Source organism: Triplophysa rosa, linkage group LG4 (assembly GCF_024868665.1).
Source record: "Triplophysa rosa linkage group LG4, Trosa_1v2, whole genome shotgun sequence".
In the NCBI taxonomy this organism is placed as follows: Eukaryota; Metazoa; Chordata; class Actinopteri; order Cypriniformes; family Nemacheilidae; genus Triplophysa; species Triplophysa rosa.
The window spans coordinates 4,205,053-4,220,207 of NC_079893.1; the positions used below are offsets into that span (position 1 = coordinate 4,205,053).

Consider the following 15,155-nt stretch of genomic DNA (forward strand, 5'->3'; position numbering starts at 1 on the left):
ACCCTTTGACTTCACTGTTTTCTTATTTATATAGCGGGTTATGAAAGATATATTGTACCACCAAAAAAACAAAAGCATATCGTTGCTGTCCTTCTGAAATCTCGGATGTCCAAACTCGCTGTTTTTCAATAAATGGCAAAAACATTGTACTTTTTTAATGATTAAATACTGTGTTGTCAAAGTTGACAAGCACTTTTAATACTTTTTATTGTAGATATTTGCAAAACCCAGTGAAAAAACATGCAAAACATAAAGAGTGACTAATAATAATGATTTATGGCCAAAAATAAAAAACACAAAATATGGAGATACAAGGTTTCAGAAGGACATCAGCGATATGGAAAAATAGTTTAAGTTGAGATTTCAAGCATATTAATAAACCTTTGCCTGTATCTGGATGTCTGCCGATCAGATTTACTTTTCAAGTTTTGTTATCTCAAAGTGCAAGTATTCGTGGGATATCACTATCAGCGGTTAGGTCCCCAGCTTAAAAAAACCTTTCCAAAGCATGCGGTCAGGTCTATTTCTCTAGTTTTTCATCAGTTTTTTCTTGATTCTCACACTTGCCCTTATATCTGTCACAACCTCTCTTTCTCCAGGTCTCTGTTCGTCCACAGAGGTTTGAAGCCCTTTAAAGGGCTGGTCAGATTTAGAGACGGTGCTGTTCTGTGATGTGCCTCTATTGTGTGCCTCTTTGACAAAGTTGCTGTCAGTCAGTCAGATTCCTATATGAAAGGAGAGACCTAAGATATATAAGTACCAAAAGCAAAATAAAGAGTCTGCTGTATGGATCTTTAATTATATGTGTGAAAGGTTGTGAAGGTGGAAGGTTTCTTGGTGATGTAATGTCTCATTATACTTTAAAAACCTACCTTGAGTGTAATCTAAAATATCTTTTATCATCTAAATTATTTTTTTACGTCACAGTTTTTGGTGGTGCTTGTTAATGCAATTTTACTATTGCATGAACTATAAAAAAAATTCTGGCAGCTGTGGTGCCAGAAATATTCGTTAAAAAACATTTTTTTCCTGCATGACATAGTTCCAGTATTCTTGTAAATGTGCAGTCTTAATCTGTAAATTAACAGATAAAAAAATACTTGAAAAATCTGTAAAAAAAAACAGTAAAATTTCATAAAATTACAATTTTTTGGACATTATACGTGAAAATTTGTAAATACATTTTTAAAAAATGTGTAAAGTTATACTAAGCATGTGACTTTTTATTCCAAATTTAAAGAAAAATAAATTTTAATCTATATTATGTTTTTTATCTATTATTATTATCTATTATTCTATATGATCTATTATTAGATTAAAAATATATATAATTTTTTTTAGCTTTTTACCATTTTTGTTTTGGTTAAGACAACCAACAAGTTCATTTTCACTTTTACGCAATACAACAGCAATATCTATTTAATATCTATTACTATCTATTTAATAAAAGTAAAAAAAAAGTTTATTCACATTGCTGTTGGATGACTTTATGTCACTCCTGAGGTTTGATTTTGCTGAAATTCAACAGACAGTGGACTGAAATGTCCACAATACATCTAGAAATGCTGATTTAAAATGAAAATTTGGAATGATCTCTTCATTTTTACAGAAGCTTTATAAGTACGTGTAGTGTTATGTTTCAAACAGAGATGGCGATATGGAGGCAAACGTTTTGTATAGCATCTTAACATTTACCGTCATAATGCGTCATGTAACAGAAAATACTGTCACAGCCCTAGATCTACTTCACAGACATCTTTTCAAACGTGAAAGTAATTTGTGATGCGTAATCCACCGTCGCACACAAATCGAGCGGGAACGTCGTATATTTAAAGAAGAATGCACTTGTGAATTGCTTGCACATTTAGATGTAGTATCAAATCCTTCCAGCTGAAGTCATCCTTTAGAATTTATGGTGCGGTCCCTGGTGCAAGCTTGGAAACTCAAGCAGCGGTAGACAGGCACTTGCGTGCGGCTGTTAGTGAAACAGACGGAACAGCGGAGCAGGGTGATGAATGGCCCTGCTCTGACTCCCAATCTGTTCTGACAGCTACTCCCGCAGCTGTGTGTGCGAGCGACGCAGCATGTGTATGCACGTATGAAGGCGATATTAAATACAAGTGAATACCAGAGAAATTCTCACACACCTGTCTTTAGCTCTTGGTTAATGAGAAACCAGTCTTAACTTTAGACGGCACGCCAGCTGACCACCCACAATATGTCTGCTTACCGTCTGATGCTCAGTGCACATTAAACTGGAAAAGACTTGATTGATACAATAAGCACAAATGTGATTGGCTGACTTTTAAATGATGCAACGTTCATTTCAACTTTTATTGAAACTTTTTAAATATATTAATGTGTCTCTATTTTGCACTTACAATTACTTTTCTTTCTGTTTAATCCTTCACAAGTCGTATGCCATTCAAAAGTTAATGGGAAACTTGAGTGAAATGTTACTCTTAACCGTAAAAACTGTATTATGCTTAAATATCTACGATTTTGTAGACAAAAGTATATTTGTTCAAACATATAGTGTCTTTAGTTGCAAAACTAACATTTTATTTTATTAAATGTTTTTGAAATAGATGACTTAGACCGAACAATCATGAAGAAAAACAGCCAAGAGCTCGGAATAGAACTCCTAATATTGTTTAAATCTCAGGGTGGGACTTCAAGAAGCTTATTGATAAAATGCCGAAAGAAGATTTTTACAAACACGAGTAAAGGGTGACTAGATTGAAGATGCTAGAATATAACATAGTTCTGATATATATATATATATATATATATATATATATATTGTGACATAAATCCCAAAGTTACATTTATGTTGAGGTGAGTTCATTGGAAAAAAAAGTGTTTGTTTTGTTTTCTTGTACAAATGTATACAAATTCTTAAATCAAGATACATTTACTTGAAAAGGAAAGTGACCCAAGATATTTAGTCTTGTTTTATAACTTGTGCCAATAGGGTAAGAATAAGTTAAATGTGCCAATGGGGTAATAAAAATAAACTTGAATTTAGTTTCACTTTTCTTCAAGTTAGGGTTAATTTTTATCCCATTGGCAGTTTTTTGTTGTTGCTTGTTTTAAACTTAAACCTACTTAATTCTTATTTTCTTTCAAGACTAAAAATCTTAGGTCATTTTACCTTTTCAAGTAAATGCATCTTGATTGAAGACTCTTTAGATAGTTTTATCTAAAAAAAACAACAAGACAAAAGTGCTTTTGCAGTGTTTACTATTATTATACAGTGTGAAAAAATATGAATAACTAAGTGACCCTAAACTTTTGAACAGTATATTATATGGTATATTACAGATGTTTCACACAACTTCTATAAAAAATAAACTGAAACTGTTGATGTTATGTTAATAGTCTTGTCGTATTGGCATATTCTCTTTTAAGAATGGCATACGCGCTCGCTCCGTGTCTCATGTGTCACCCGCTTCAAGTTGTTAGATAAAGAATCCCGCCCACTTTTACAGCTGTCACTTCCAGCTCTCAGTGTGTGACACCTAGTGCTTAGTACAGATGACAGACTGCCACAGCACACAATTCATCTTCAGCATCTCCAGCCCACTGATTATTAAAATACACTGTCCTTCTTTTAAAGGACTGGAACGGTATGAAAAGCGGGGCGGACATATTAAAATCCTCACAGTGTCTTATCCCACAAGTATGATATGCTTTTGAGTACCAAGGTTATATCCATGTCACTTAAACAAAAGTATTCAGAGTTTCAAAAATGCCATTTTGTTATTGAAAAGCATAGTTCACCCAAAATGCAAATTGTTTCATCATTTACTCGCCCTCATGTCTTTACAAACCTGTATGACTTTCTTTCTTCTGCAAAACTAAAAACCAAACAAACAACTGAACCCCATTGACTTCCATTATACGAAGACAAAACCACTGAGACATTTCTCAAAATCTCTTCTTTTGTGTTGCACAGAAGAAAGACTCATATATGGGTTTTGAACCATGAGTGTTAATAAATGATGACAGAATTTTCCTGTTTTGGGTGAACTGTCCCTTTAAGTGCTATCAAGTTATCAGACTCATTTTAAATGGGTTTCTAGAGGTTATTTTCAGTCGGGACCACAATTCATAGATTGGCAAGTGATCAACCTCCTAGCAAACCTCATTGCAACCTTTAAGGGAACCCTAGAAACCACACACCGATGTGCTAACAACATTAAGAAAACCTTGACAACTGCATAGCAACCACCCCACGTTTGCATATTCCTAATGAAATGTGATAATTAATAATTTCCGTGTTAACACTTTACAATAAGGTGCTATTTGTAAACAATTAGTTAATGCATTATCTAGAATGAACTAACAATATACAAAGCTAATACAGCATTTATTTTATTTTAGTTCATGTTAATTTCAGCATATTAAAAATATATATTTGAATCCAATGTTGTAACATTAACAGGGATTAATAAATACTGAAAAACTAAATTGTTCATTGTTAGCTAATGTTAGAAAATGCTTGTGTTACCATTTCTCTTATGAAAATTTATCATGGTGTTACTATAGTAAAAGTGTAAACATGTTTTTGTTGGATTGATTGTTATTTGTATGATCATAGTTTTACTACAAATATCACGGTTAAACTATTGTTACTATAATAAAACCATAGTACATTTTTGTAAGGTTGATTATACTTTTATTATTATTTGATTTATATTATTTAGATTTTTCCTGGTACTAATAGTAAAATATTTGTTTGTGTTTATGCCGAACAAAGAGTGATGTAATTGCTGGCCTCTACAGCAATTACATCACTATCGCCCCTCCCCGGCCCCCCTCATCACACACACACTATCATAGAGGAGCCGCTTGGCTTTTACGAGCAGTCCCTGTGAAAAACAACCGTTGGGTTCCAAAGGCGTGCTGTGGGTGTAAAGAACAGTATGATATGGCTGTTGTTGCACGTGATGTTTGTGGCTTTATCGCTACTGTCACACGCTCATGCGTTGGATGTCGGAGAGAGGAGCTTGCTTATAGCCAGACTTTCTGATGTCTATCTCACTTACATCATCCGCCTCAGCAGAAAAGCACCAGAAACGTGCGTTTGCATGCGATTCATTCAAGCAAGCGCATTGTTGCTTAAACAGATTGTGCCTTAGCCCATGTGTAAATGTCATTACGCCTCTTATTGCAAAACCCAGCACAGCAGTTTCCTTTAAGGTACCCCGTAGCCCGAGTCCAGGGTGAAATATTAGATTAATAAACGCTGCAATCCACACAACATCAGAATAAGATGTACAGAGATGCGAGATGTTAAAGAAGACCGAATTACAAACAAAGGCGAAGGAAGCCACCCAGCCAGCATGCTGACACAAAATCTGGACGTGACCAGATGGTCTCATCCACGAAACCAGACCGGTCGGCAGAAGAGAAGTGACTTTAACGCACATTACCAGAGACGAATACGCCAACTATGATGTAACCCCTGTTCTGTCTCTTAGATTCTCTGTCTCTCTTGAAAGAGTTCAACATGAACCTCAAAGGGCTAAATGCATTTTTTATGAGACGTTTTATGTTTTCTACTCATTTTCAAGGGCACTGTTATGAAAACGTGGGGTTTTACTGTCTAAATATAGTTAAAACCCCTGAATGATGTGATTTTTCTAACAAGAATCATTAAATGAACATTAACAGTTTGAATCCTTATAACAACGTGTTGTTAAAACCAGCGGTCCTCAACCTTTTAGACTCTAAGCCCCCCTACTAGGCTATTCAGCAATATTGAAAGGCCCCCCTCCCGCTCACAAATACTCAACATTTCTACCCAATAAAATATTTAAGAGCTTGATATTAACTGGAAAAGTGTTTATATTTATATAAAAATGGACAAATAATAAGAAACATCTTTTAGTTTTTCTAAAATGTATCTCAATGCTCGTTTTGTCTCATTTTAAATTATTAGTCATCCTGAGGCCCCCTTATGGGCCTCGGCCCCCCTGTTGAAACTCATGCTTGGGTAAAATGTGGACAAACTCAACTGTTGGTTTAAATTAATCCATAAAATGTGCATATTTAATCCAACCATGGCTTAAAACAACCCAGTATAGTTTTTTTAATTTACTGTTTAAATATATTGTATTGTGGATAATACACTGTATTATATTCTGAGGATTGACCTCTCATAATACTAAATAACTTTCACTTTTGAAAGAATTATTCTTATTTAATAGCGCCACGTGGTCATAATTATATTTCGCAGTTGTAAGAAAGTCATAGAGAAGGCAGTTTTCTAATGTAGATGGTTCTTTTATAGTGGCCATATTCATAATTGCTTCTCTCTGTAATAGCTGTTCTTTTGTTGCTCGGTGTTCTGCTGTTCATGGCTTTTATTCTGTAATTATCCCGTGCGAGTTTGACTCGGGTGACGCAGTCAAAGCTCACCAGCGCATATCTGAACTGTATTCTCAAGCGCCTGCGAGTCGCCCGATCGCACACGCTGGCGTTATTAAAATTCATGTTTCTAAATTACACTTCCGGAAAATTACACTCGGCGAGCAGCTGCGAACCCGAAGTCGTGTGAACGTGCGAGTCGTGCATTTAAAGGAAACATTATCACTGTGAAGCTCGAATTAGATATTTTTGCTCTCACGCAATGTATCACACAACTCACTCTTTGCTTTTAGAAAATATATATTGTTATATTCACTGAGATAGTTTTTTTCAGTTTTGATCGGACTTTATGGATTTGGTCGTTAGACCTGGCCATTGTACAATTTAATTACAGTAACAAGTCACCAAAAAATGAAAATTCAGTTTATGCGTTTGGCTCATGTGTGAATTTTCTGTTTGAATCACATAGTTTAAAAAAATCCAGGACTGTGATTGTATCCAATTTCCAAAGGAAAGCAAATGGTGACCTGTCTTGTTTCTGCATCTCACACATCGACGCCTTCTATTGCACTTGACAGAGTTCATTTCCAAGAGGAAACATCAAACTGTCTGCTCATCGCAGGGGATATTACAGTCAATATTTATACGAACAGCCCAGCAGCATTGGGAACACATCACGTTCAGAATGGTCTAATAGGGAAGCCCGGAACGAACATGCATGATTATATCCATTACAAACATCCATTTCTATTACATTACTCAACAGAATGTTTCCCGTCAAACAGAAAACGCTGCCATGTCTTTCATGGTGGACAGCATTCACACTTTGAATATTTGTAGCATCGCGCCTTTAGAAGCTAAATGCCATCGATAAATCTCAAATTTGATGGACTGTGGACATAATTTCACTCGTAACATGGTTTGCATGCTTCAGTGACCACATACAATATTCACCCGACTGACGTGAGCTATAACTTTTACTGTGTTACATTCTACAAGGGTGACGTTGTTAATAAGAATATAGATTACTGCATGAATCTGATTTATAGTCACCTGTTTATACATCGGCTGACCGTGTTGTGTAACGTCAGCTTCGTGTCACATTCCTGCTATTTATGCCCCTCTTTTTGCCATTTAGGCAAATTATTATTGATTTGGGATATGTGGTTCATCTCATTAAAAACGCGGCAAATACTGTTCAGCTCTCTGCCTTTGTTCTAGTAATGGCTCTCCATAACAGACAACAGGTTATAAATCAGGGTTTCGCTGTTTTCTGTTGGTTGGGAGACCAAACGTTTGGATCAAATTTTTATGCAATTCCAGAAAGTCCAGATTTTTATACTGCTGGCGTTTGCAAATCACATTGAACAGTCTGGTGTATGGGGTTTGTGTTGCCAAAATGAACATTCTCTGACTTCTGTTGAGAGGAACATTGTCCACTGGAAAAATATTTTATAAAGCTGAAATTCAAAACTTTAATATTTAATATTTTTATATTATTTAGATAATTTATAAAATACTGTAATGCAAAAGCAATGTATTTGTAAAAACTTGAGCATGATTAAATATAAACAAAAATCAGCTATTGACGAGGTACATGAAAAATTACTGTTCAAAACTGTCTCCAATTCAATTTATATTATATACATTTATATTATTATATTAATTATATAATCTATAATGCACTGTAATGCAAAAACAAATTACTGACTAAATTGACTAAAAGCTCCAGGATGTCACACAATATTCTAGGTTATATTTTGATTACAAAATACAATTTTGCGAATAATAATAATAATAATATAGTAACATGTTTAAAAATATATTTTATATTATTATATAATAATAACATATACTGTAATGCAAAAACAGCGTATTTGTCAATACTATACAAAAGTAACAAATAAATCCTGTCAGGACACAATTTTAAATTATTAATGAATTAAATTGATTTAAAATCATTTTAAAAATACCCATAAGACCCAAATGTGTTTTTCTATATTACACAAGAATCCTAGTAGTTTGGAAAATGAGAATGTCATCATAAAAATTCACCTTATTGCGTGTGAACTTCTGAACCATCAAAAAAATGCAGACGGAAGTGGTGAGAAGGTTTGTTGTACATCAGCGACACATATGCTGAGTTTTTTAGATAGTTGTGTTGTTGTTAATATGATAATCTGTCACAACACTGATCCCGTCTAGATCCCAAGTTCTAAAATTCTGATGTGATGTTAACTAAAGCTTTTTTCTGCTGACAAACCGCACCGAATTATGGAAAGAAATCCCAGTCAAACTGGATCATGGATTATTGGATCAATATGGACAGAAGCTCCAGGAAACATTCTCATTTTTTACTTTGATGTAGATCGTGACTGATCTACATCAAAGTAAAAAATGATATATTATCTATATCCTCTATATTTAGGATTTAGACTTTGATCTTCATGATAACACAGCACCAAGACTTGAAGACCAAACAATGAGTGAATGTAAAAACGTTATGTGTTAATGCGATGGGCAACAGTTTCCTTTGGTGTACAAAGAAAACATGCGGTAGTTGTCAAAGAATGACAGTCTGATTCTTAGTCATGTTCCCTTAAGGAAGAAACAAATGAACCACCATAAATATTCTTGTGTGAACATTTATGGCTGGTAAGTTTTCTGTTTGGGCAAAATTTTTAATTTTAGACCCTGTCGATACAAATTTGCCAAAACATTTTTCAAAGATGGCCAACTCATCTCTTCATATCCTTCCCATCTCGGATATTAGTTCCTGACAACATGGCTTTCGTAAATCCTGCAATGCTCCAAACGCCGTAAGCTGGCAAAAACAAACTCCTCATAAAGATGCGTGCACAGCTCTGGATTCCTATCCTCATACACGTGTCTGTGCGCGTTTGTCCATGAAACATCACATAACATCCAAACCCAAAGTCTGCAGAATAAACAGCCGTCTTTCTCTTTAACAGCGGATGAAAGATTGCAGGTGTCTGTACTTTTTAATCTCGCGACGTGCCATTTGTATTCTGTGTGTTAACCCCCCGAGAAAAGTAAAAATGGACCTTTTTGGGAATCAGGGCTTCTTTATTGTTCTGTTATTTTGGTCTTTCTCAAAAGCAAATGAACTCCGTCACGGTGGAGACCTCTATTTGCAAGCAGCAGATGTTGTTCTCTTTGGTGGCTCCTTTTGTCGTGTGCAGACGTGTGGGGTTTTCAATGCAAGGATCCGTTCTTCAGTTGTCCAGCAGAGGTCTGAATCTTTAGCTGTGTAGCCACCGTGATGTCCTCTGGGACCACCTAACTGCGGAGCTGAATAGATTTAGTTGGGAAGGGTGTAATTTGTCCGTAGCTATAATACGGAGTGGCCCACTCTGCAAGCGGTGGGCCGTAATATAGCTGGCTGTAATGTAGAGAAACAGTCGCCCTCTGGGGTTCAATAACTGCTGATTACTAGTGCCTCCACTTCAAAACCATCAACATCAGCCCGGCAGCCAGCAGCATTAGAACTCCAGCACAAATGCCTCTGCTCTGCTGTTGACTGGAGTTTCTGTTTGCCCTGAGCGTGTTGAGAAAATACTTGAGCTCATGAGTCTGGCACAGAAAAGATTGTATTAGGGCATTGTTCTGGTCAGGTCTCCTTTGTCTTCATTTAATGGGGAAGGCAAAGCTGAGCGGTGGAGTTTTTGGCAATAGGTTTGAATCTTTAGGAAACCAGTTAGGTAAGTATGCACAGGTTAGTTTGCACATATTTTTAGCGCAACGTATTTGGATTATGAGAGAGATTATGAAAGAAAACTTTGTTTGTTCAATGAATTATGCACAATAATACATTTAATGTGCATTAGAAACATCAAGTTTGTTTTGACTTCAATAGGACCCTTGAGTGAAACCACTGAGTACAACCATTGAGTACATTGAAACTGGGCCAAAAAGTTGAGGCTTGTTGGTATAACTGCTGCAGCATGATGTGAATACTTGCTATTTGTATATGCTCCAATAATTTCTTTTCATAGACCTAATTTATTCTTTTTTAAGTTTCACAAAAATGTGGAAAAATAATATCTCCATCTGACAGAATGTATGTCTCGTTCTTTTCAACAGTGTGTCCCGGGACAGATAACAAGCTCAGCACACTGTCTGATGTGGACCAGCAGTACAGAACCCTTCGTAAATTCTATGAGAACTGTGAGGTGGTCATGGGTAATCTGGAGATCACCAGTATCGAACGCAACCGCAACCTGTCTTTCCTCAAGGTGAGAATCCACACCTAAACCAGACAAACATATACAAAACAGATGAACAGATAGATGCACGCTCTGTTTAGAGAGATAGACAGCAATATAGATTCTCTTTTAAGACAGACAGATACATGCTCTATTTAGACAGACAGACAAATAGATTCTCTTGAAATATTCTCTATATTAGACAGACAGACAAATAATAAACAAACAAACAGATACAGACTCGGTTTAGACAGACAGACAGACAGACTCTCTATATTAAACAGACAGACAGACAGACAGACAGACACACAGACAGACAGAGACAGATACATGCTCTATTTAGACAGACAGACAGACACACACAGTCTCTAGACAGATTCTCTATATTAGACAGACAGACAGAGACAGATACATGATTTAGACAGACAGACAGACACACACAGTCTCTAGACAGATTCTCTATATTAGACAGACAGACAGAGACAGATACATGATTTAGACAGACAGACAGAGACACACATTCTCTAGACAGATTCTCTATATTAGACAGACAGACAGAGACAGATACATGATTTAGACAGACAGACAGAGACACACATTCTCTAGACAGATTCTCTATATTAGACAGACAGACAGAGACAGATACATGATTTACACAGACAGGCAGACACACACATTCTCTAGACAGATTTTCTGTATTTAACAGATACACACTCTAGACAGACAGTCAGACAGACAGACAGACAAATAGATTCATAACAGATAAACAGACAGACAGACAGATATATTCTCTAGACAGATTTTCTGTATTTAACAGATACACACTCTATTGAGACAGACAGACAGATACTATATTCTATAGATTCTCTAGACAGATTCTCTATTTAGACAGACAGACAGACAGGCAGGTAGACAGATAAATTCTCTAGATAGATTTTCTATATTAAACAGACAGACATACAAACAGATACACACTCTATTTAGACAGACAGACAGACAGGCAGGCAGACAGATAGATATATTTTCTAGACAGATTCTCTATTTAGACAGACAGACAGACAGGCAGGCAGACAGATATATTTTCTAGACAGATTCTCTATATTAGACAGACAGACAGGCAGTTACGGATACATGCTTGCTCTATTCAGGCAGGCAGGTACACAAACACACACACGCATACACGCACGCACACACACACACACGCACGCACGCACGCACGCACACGCACACGCACACGCACATGCACGCACACACATGTTGGGTTTCCATGTTTTATGGGGACATTCCATAGACACAATGGTTTTTATACTGTACAAACTGTATATCATATTCCCTAACCCACACCCTAAACCTAACAATCACACACAACTGTCTGCTCTTTTACATTTTCACAAAAGTTAACTCTGTATGATTTATAAGCTTGTTTCCTCATGGGGACCAAAACATGTCCCCACAAGGACAAGGATTTTGGATATTGCCATCTTTGTGGGGACATTTTGTCCCCATACCATAGGGTTTACCCCCCCCCCCCCACACACACACATACACGCACACACAGACAGATTCTCTAGATAGATGATCTATGTTGGACAGACATACAGAGTCTCTATTTAGACCAGACAGATTTGACTAATTCAACTAAGTACAGTTTTAAATTAAGCTTTGAACCTGGTGCGACTTTTATTAAAATGACACAAATGAACAAAATATAATGCATTACTACCTCACATACTACACAGGAGACTCTATACATAACAGAAGACTATATAAATAACCGAAGACTATTTGCTCTCAGGATGAACAGTGACATGACATTAGAGAGCAAAGCCGTTCTGTATTTGTGGATTTCAAAGGCGGTCGGGGCTTTTAGCAGTCTTTTGTACCGTACCTGCAATTACTGCTAACACTGATGGCTAAATAGCTCTCTTAAATTTGCATTAATGGATGTTACGGTTCGCTCTGGTTTCAAAGTTTACCTCAGTTTGGTTATAGCTGCAGAAATAGAGCGAAAAGCTTGCACACACCTGGTCTGCATGGTGAAACGGCATTATTTATTCACAGAGAACTTTGCTTCTGAGTTTCCAAATGTCTTTTTTGGTCAGGGAAGTTATTGTGTAAGTGTACCATAATGGTCCTAATGTACCAGGGTAAAAACATGGTAACTGCTTATTTAGTATAGTAAATGTAGTGCCAAAATTGTAATTTCCATTCGAATTCCATTGTGTATGTTTCGTCCATATGCAACACATATATATGCCCATGACTGATTTCAGTTCAACGTTTTGGCTGAACCTGTTTCAGAGGTCTGATGTTTCCCCATCAATCTAAGCAGCATACGTGGAACGGCGTCTGAATCGGCATGCGGTGTCACTTTGGCCTGTCAAGCAGACCCGCTGTCAGGTTATATCCTGGTCAAGGCCTGAGCGTTCCCGCGTCAGCTAATGATGTTACGGGATTTGATTGACTCTTCATTAAAGTCTGATCAATCAAGCTGTTGGCGTCCTCCATGGCTGCCTAGCAGGAATACCAGAGCGCTTTAATGTTAGAGCTGCCAGCTCGAGTTAACGTCAGGATCATGTGACACAGACGATCGGCTCATTGCATTTATATACACTTATATACACCGTTCTGTACATGGCGAGCGAGAGATCCGTAGGGCGGTAACATCTCTCAGGACATTTTCTCTTCCTTCCTTGTCCTTTTCACATTTCAATCTTCAAGTTGAAAACACTTCTGACCTCTCTACCTCTCCCTCTCCACCCAGCGGAGACCCTTAGGCGAGAAAACACTTTTAGGTGGGAGTGTTTAAGAGGGAGACATGGTGTGACCCTGGTGTATCCGAGACTGGCTGTGGCTCTTGCTCTCATGAATTTTTGATGGAGAAAAATATCAGTCCGTTTACGTTCGACAAACAGAGTTATATGCTGCATTGCAATTCTTGGACGTCTTGCGGATGACTGTCAGGGACCAACAATATTGTCTGGGGTTTCAATACTGCGGTTTGAGAATAGACACGGACTGAATGTTATTTTATTTATTTTTTATTAAAAAATATTGGAGTAGTTTTAGTCATTTTCCTTTTCTGCAGTTGATTTAAATATAAAATATTAATTCAAATACAGTTGGTGCAGATATTCCAGTATCTGACAAAAAACACCTAAACATTTCTCAAAAGATCTTTTGTTTTCCACAGAAGAAAGAGTCATAAACAGATTTTAAACGACATGAGGGTGAATAAATGATGATAGAATTTTTATTTTTGATTGAACTACACTTTTAAGTAACATAACACATAGACAGACATGGGGCCCTATAGTACATCCGGCGCAAGGCGCAGCTTAAGTGTTTTTGCTAGTTCTCATTTTCCCGTCCTGCGCCGCGTTGTTTAAATAGCAAATGCTCATGGTCTAAAAAGACGTGTTTTCAAGCGCATTGTTGGCGCGTTGCTATTTTGAGAAACTGAAAATACACTGCGTCATAGACCAACTCAAACCTGGTCTAAAGTCTCAAGTCAATGGCGCAATATTTTTTTTGTTATTTAAAGAGCGCGTTAGTAGAAATGCGCCTCTGGGCGGGTACACAATGAGCTTTCACTTTACTTATTACACAGAGGGAAGCGCAGCAGCACACAAACATGCCAAATATAAAAAATATATGGAGTACAATGTAAAAGATTATTATTGTATACATAAATTTAAAAATCCGGCTTGTCCTGTAGATTGTCTGTTTGCGCGCGTTAAGACCATGCGCCCGAGTGCGCCGATCGTTTTCCCGTCGTTAAACTAGCAAAAGTGGATTCGGACACGCAGGGCCGTCGTAAGGGGGGTGCAAGGCCCTGTGCGAACTTGTTGTGCGAGACCCTCTGGAGGAGAGAATGTTTTTTGCGAAGTTTTATGATGATTTTCTAAAAAAAAACTTGCAGTGAGTTTATCTTTATTCCAACGATCGCAACTTTCAAACGCATTTGATGGACAGATAATCAGCGCTCTTTGTTGTTAATGCTGTGGATATTTTAGCAAGAAGTTTGCATAAATTTAACAGCATTAGATTAAAGAGGGTAAACCTTTACTGTACACATCCATAATATGTATCCAGATGGGGGAGATGGGCTCTTATTTGATCAGTAATGCCTTTGCGTCTCTTCGTTCAGTAAGTTTAACAGCATTATTAAAAATGGAAACTTTATCATTCGATCATTCAAATGAACTGTACACTGAAATGGACAAATCAGCTGGATTAACACAGTAACAGTAAATCATTACCTCCTGGCTCAAGTCAGCTTTCACTTTTTTCGACATGTTGAAGTGCGATTAAATTCCTTACAACTCACTGAACAATTCAATATTTAGGCTATATTCATATATATTATTCAGATGTTCAAACATTTGACATTGACAAAATTACATTTGTTGACAGTTTGTGGTACTTTAAAACCTTTTTAGACAAAAAACTTATTAGGAACTGCCGCGTAATGTTTGAAGAAAAAAAATGCATGGTTCAATTTAACGAAAAATGTCAAACCTTTTTATAAATGTTTTCAATGAACACTTATTA

General features: G+C 36.7%; 1 protein-coding gene across 4 annotated transcripts in view; it reads left to right on the forward strand.

Moving 5' to 3' along the window:
- erbb4a (erb-b2 receptor tyrosine kinase 4a) overlaps positions 1-15,155 on the forward strand; it is a 132,612-nt gene that overhangs the window by 59,099 nt on the left and 58,358 nt on the right. For all 4 annotated transcript variants that reach the window (XM_057332312.1, XM_057332314.1, XM_057332313.1 and 1 more), the window contains exon 2: positions 10,480-10,631. In XM_057332312.1, coding sequence (XP_057188295.1) covers positions 10,480-10,631 — 152 coding nt within the window. The remainder of the gene's footprint in view (positions 1-10,479; positions 10,632-15,155) is intronic.